The 6,000-nt window shown below is 36.6% G+C and overlaps 1 protein-coding gene across 1 annotated transcript in view; it reads left to right on the plus strand.

The window, feature by feature from the left end:
- Positions 1 to 6,000, plus strand: part of TAPT1 (transmembrane anterior posterior transformation 1) — a 64,555-nt gene that overhangs the window by 12,554 nt on the left and 46,001 nt on the right. Inside the window, 1 exon segment of the mRNA XM_023730250.1 lies at positions 1,906 to 2,024. Coding sequence (XP_023586018.1) covers positions 1,906 to 2,024 — 119 coding nt within the window.

Raw genomic sequence — 6,000 nt, forward strand, 5'->3', positions numbered from 1 at the left:
GAGCTCACTGAGGCAGGAACCATCATGGCCTGATGCCTGTTTATGCCGCCTGGGCTGAGCATGTTAGTTGGCTCATATGAACAGCTTAATAAAGGTTGGATGAAGGGATAATGTCTTTATCCCCAGTCTAAGCTCATGAGAAAGACAACCACATCCTCTCCTTCCCTGCACTCTGTCTCTTATGCATACACACTGAAATACCTTCTGGGAGTCTGGTTTCTGGCAGCCTCAGCCTTCAGAGCTCAACTAGCTGTCTTACCAGCAAACAGGGAGAGGCTTCTCAGTGACAGGATAGTGATAAATAACGACCATTAACTTTACATGGACTTTGCTCAGTCTTCTGCCCACTCCTTTGCATGTAAAACAAGATAAAACACAAAACTGTGACTGTGTACTGACAACAGAGACAGTCTTCTGTGAAGGGAAGATTTTAAAAAGTGTAGTGTTTGCCATATGACTCATCCTTAATAGTTTAGCACTTTTATTGTTGTTCATAATGAGTGTAAATGGTTAAAAGAAAAAAAAAGAGGACTAGGGAACTGTCAGGGTCAGTATATTCTGATTAGGAAATCTGGCATATGTATGTGTGTAATATACTTTGTGATGTTCCTGTCAAAAATTAATAAAATGTGTCCTTTCCATTAATGGTATGGATATTAACTAACATTTATGTAGGACAATTTATCGACTACAGATACATGAAGTTATGTGTGAGAGCATATACGTGGTACCGTGTTTGTGTGTGAGACATACAGAAAGTACTGCTCTTACACAGGAGACTTTGGTAGCCTAGGTGTGGCTGCTTCTGCAAGCCATCAAAAGACTCTGCCCTCCTGTGAAATATAGTTCTAAATTTAACAGGAAAAAATGTATAATATTACCCCCTCACAAAAGAAGGGAAGGGTGTGGCAAGTATACAAGAAAGAGGAGAGAGATAAACACACTAGCAGCTGGTCTTCTTGAATTAAGAATATCTTTAATTTTGAATGCACTTGGAATTGTGTTAAAATTAATAATAATTTTACGTATTTTTAATATAAAGAAACAGTATTTTAACTCAGTATATGCTCCATTCATTCCCACCAGTGAAGCATTCTGATAAACAACTAATAGTAAAATTATAAAGAGTAAAGTTAGATTTTAAAAGTTGTATCTAAAAGGCTTACTGTAATATCTTCAAAGTTTGAGGAAGTACCCAGAAGGCCACATCAGATGTTTCATAGCCATGGTCAAGGGCAACTTGTCTCTTGAGTGATTGACTTGTGTAGTCGGTAAAGGAAGACCGAAGAAGAATTAATGCCTTTGAATTATGATGTTGGTGAAGAATATTGAATGTACCATGGACCGCCAGAAGAACAAACAAATCTGTCTTGGAAGAAGTACAGCCAGGATGCTTCTTAGAAGCGAGCATGGCAAGACTTCGTGTCACATACTTTGGACATGTTATCAGGAGGGACCAGTCCCTGGAGAAGGACATCATGCTTGGTATAGTAGTGGGTCAGCGAAAAAGAGGAAGACCCTCAGTGAGGTGACACAGTGGTGGCAACAGTGGGCTCAAACATAGCAACGATTGTGAAGATGGTGCAGGACCGGGCAGTGTTTTCCTTCTGTTGTACGTGGGGTCACTGTGAGTCAGAGCCAATCTGACGGCGCTTAACAGCAACACAACAACAGGTGGTTAAAAAAAAAAAAAATCTGAAGAGATACAAACCTGCAGTTTGAAAAAGGACTTTCATTCAAGTAAGATTCATGTACACAAGTAGAAATATTGTTACTCCCGTAGCTAAGTTATAAGAAACTAATTTTCCACAAATTTTAGAAATTCCTGGTTTGAAGTTTTCATCTCCAATTACTTAAATAATAATTTATTTTATTTTATTTTTCTTCTCTGCTTTTCAAATCCAGCTCATGTTTTTTGGAATCTTTCTTTGCCTGGATGCATTTCTGTATGTGTTCACCCTGCTCCCTTTAAGAGTTTGCCTGGCACTGTTTCGGCTCTTCACTTTGCCTTGCTATGGCTTAAGGTAAGTTTAAAATCAGTAATTATTTTAAATGTTTAATTTCATTATTTTTACGGCTTGCACTTGTTAAACTAAATAATCACTTGGATTGATTTTGCAGCAGCTGGGGTAGTTGACATGGTTTCATTCACACTTTGACCCTTAACTGTTAAACTAGGGATGTTTATCTTTTAGTGGATATTGTATATGTTTATGTAGTGTTTTACTTTTGATATGCACATTTTTCCTGGAATGGTTTTGAACCAAAACTTTTCTTTAGCCAGTAAAATAATGTTAAAAATGCAGGAGGCAGTCTAAGAACTTCATAGTAGAGTAGAAAGCGCCCAGGGCCGCTTTCCTAACTCGCCCTGTGCCTTGAGTTTCTTAAAGTCCCTGGGCCTCCTAGGCATCATCTATACAGTGAGGACTGGGCTCTAGGCTGGGGAGGTGGGAGGTGGGTATCAGAATCTCCTAAGGAACTCTTACTACAGAGGTTCCTTCCTGCATCCATTTGAGAATCACTACAACACTGATTGTATCTAAGATTCCCTCTGACGTGTGCACATGGGAAAAGCTCTTGAAGGCCATGATCATAGTGGGAGGATCAGACAGATAGCTGAAATCTCATTCTCACCCAACGCTGATTCGCTAATGAGTGTGGGCAACTACCAAACTTCTCTAAACCTGTTTTCCCATCAGTAAAAAGGAGATGTTGAGAGTCCAGCATGTTTTACCACCATGATTTGGAAATGTAAAAAAATATGCAGCATAGGGCCTGGTTCATAGCAGACCTGAATAAATAATAGTTCCCGTTTTTCTCTGCCAAAACTAGGAACATTAAGGTGAAAATGTTAAACTTACTTGCATCGCAGTGTTTTATCAGGCGTAAGGTTGAAGAGAGTTTGGATTTTACAGTTTTCTTTGTATAGTTATGTCAGCATGTCTCCACTCTGTAGTCACTCTCAAGAACATTATTGAGTTCCTAGTATAGTTGCCCAGCTTAACATTTCCAACAGGCTTTACCTTTCTGAATACGTTTCATTCAAAGAAGTTTTAAAATGTTGAAATGGACAATAATTTGTGGAACTTCATTTAACTATAAAGTAGATGACTGTTCCATAGTACATAAAATATATAATTAATAAAATTATCAGTGATTTAACCATGGAAACTGAGTTGAAAATTATTGTACAAGTTAACTTTTTAAAGACTATACTCATGGAAGATTCTCTCTTAAAGTAGTAAATGAGCGTATACTTAATATTTAGTAAGCACTAAATATAGTCCCTTTAAAAATGAATCTTAACCAGTTTTGATAAGGAAGCAGTCCTTCTGCTATGAATTGGATGAATTTATTGATCATGATTACCATACTTTGAAAAGAATGATAAGTTCTTTTTGCAAGATTGCATGGAGTAAAACAATTGTAAGAATTCAGATGACGTTGTTATACATGATACTTTATATTCTGTAACTTCCCTCACTTTCAGAAAAGGAGAAAATTATGTCTTTTATTAATTGCATGTTAATCAGATGGAAGGATCATCTTAGGAATTTAACCATCAGCTTTAAGATATAAGAAAATCTTTACTGTTCTTGTTAGCTAACCTTTTTAAGGCATTTGTAGCATGGAACTTTGCCCCAGTATTCTATTTTCTTTTACCACTGAATCATGACGTTTTAGTTTACCTTTTCAGAAAACCAAAATAAAATATAATAAAACATTAAAAAAAACCAAACCCATTGCCATTGAGTTGATTCCGATGCATAGCGATTCTATAGGACAGAGTAGAGCTACCCCATAGGGTTTCCAAGGCTATAGTCTTTACAGAAGCAGATTGCCATATCTTTCTCCTGTGGGGCAGCTGGTGGGTTCGAACTGCCAACCTTTCAGTCAACAGCCAAGAACTTAACCACTGTGCCACCAGGGCTCCTTAATAAAACATTACTAGATCTGCATCTTCGTGTGTGACTGCATAAAGAGGATGGACACGTGGAAGTTTGGATAAAGTCAGGTAAAGCTACCTGACATAAAATAACTAATATTATGTAGGGGTTTCCACATCTGCACTATGAGCTGGACTACTTTTTAATTATTCATTGGTCAGCTATCTGAGGCAAGTTGATATTCTTTAAGTTCTTTAAGTTTAATAATCTTTAAGTGAAAAGATATTCATGTTCTGTATGGCTGTTAGCATAATGAGATAAAACGTTAAAAGGATATTATAACCTGCAAACTGTCTTCCTTCAGGAGTGTGGTTCCTTCTTTGGGTGCAGTTATCATATGGATGAGGTACCCTAAGGCAGTGACACTGGTGATTTGCCAAGATTCCCAGAGTGTCTCCTTTCAGCCTGTTACCTGAAGACCATCTTGTCTTTGTGCAGACATCTAGAACTGTTCTGCATTCAGATTCATTTCCACCATCCCCTGTCATTTGGGGAAGCAGAACACCTAAGGAGCATTAGAAAAGTCTTTCAGTGTTTGTTCTGAAAACTAAAAGAGGTGTTGCAGGGAGCTGGAGAATCTTGATTTCTCCATCGAGAGGAGTTTATGGTCCCTGGATCCAACCTCTTTTAGCTGCCTTAAGATTTATTTTAACACGTAAAATGACTGATGCTTTTTTTGTATTACTTTATAATAATTTTCAATCTAAATTAATTTGAGTAACATTGTGACACAAAATTGAAATGTTTTCCATTTTTAAGGTTTTGTAACTTGAAATGACACTAGAGGGCAGCCTGTAATACACTACAATTAAGACTCCATTAAGTTTCCTGTGCAAACAGTTCTTACTGTTTCTGCAGCTTGAATCAAATGAAGAATTATATTTTATGTGAGCACTAATAAATATTTATATGATATCATATATACGGCATAAAATGCTACAGAAAAGAACTTCAACAAGTTTAAATACTCTGTCAAGCTGGTTTACACAGAATATGAAAATACTGCCTTAATGTCTTCGTACCCTAAGTATAATAACTACTTTATCAAAATTTAATAATTTGTGCTTGCAGTGATCTTGGTTGCAGTTTATATTTTTTTGAGCAGTTTAGAAAACAATGTCTCAGAGCATTACTTTAAAAAACATTACACTTGAAATATTTATGATGTGAAAAATTGTGCCAATAAAGCTATTGTTAATTTTAAGTCTAAGGACTTTCAGATATTTTAGGAATATAAAAATACATTTTATTTTCACAACCATTATTCAGAAATCGCCAAATTCTGCTTTAGAATCACTTTTCTTCCAATGTTCTCTACTTTCATTAAAGGTGGTTTGATTTGTCTTGCCTATAGTTGTATCATGTTCCATCTTTTTCAGCAAGCAAAAAGTGCTCTTTCCTTCAGTCTGACCTTGTTTTTTCATATCTTATTGTCAAAGGGATAAGAAGAAACTAAAGAGACCAGCAAAGAAGCCGATTGTATTCTCTTTTCTAACTAATGTCTTTTTCCCACTCTCCTGTTTCTCATTCTTCTTTCCTTAAAAAAAGTTACTCTTGTCCTAGTCTTTTAGTTCTTTGAAATCATTTACCCCAAAAGGAAAAAAAGTATATTTGTCAAATAAATCAAGATGCTGATATGCACACAGTAACTATTTGTAGGTTCTTGTTCTCTTTGTTTCAGTGCCATATGGATAATAGAGTAATATACGATAGCCTCTTTTCAAACTTGCCTCTTCTGCTTGATGAGGTATGTCTAGTACAGCACTTGTGAGAGGCTCTTTTTATAGTTGACGCCCCCCGCCCCCCAATTTTCTTCTTTAGAATTTAGGCCTTCTGCAAATCTGCCATGACTTTTTTGTTTGTGTCTTTGTTTTTTGCTCAGCATTGTTGTTAGGTGCTGTTGAGTCGGTTTTGACTCATAACGACCCTATGCCAGTAGTGACAACTAAATATACAAAGACTCTACTTTTGGCTGAGGCTGAGGACCAACATGAGTCTGCATCCCTTGAAGTAAACCAGCCTTCATTATGATCGCTCAATCACTAGGGCACTT

Source organism: Trichechus manatus, unplaced genomic scaffold (genome assembly GCF_000243295.1).
Source record: "Trichechus manatus latirostris isolate Lorelei unplaced genomic scaffold, TriManLat1.0 scaffold00034, whole genome shotgun sequence".
NCBI classification, from domain to species: Eukaryota; Metazoa; Chordata; class Mammalia; order Sirenia; family Trichechidae; genus Trichechus; species Trichechus manatus.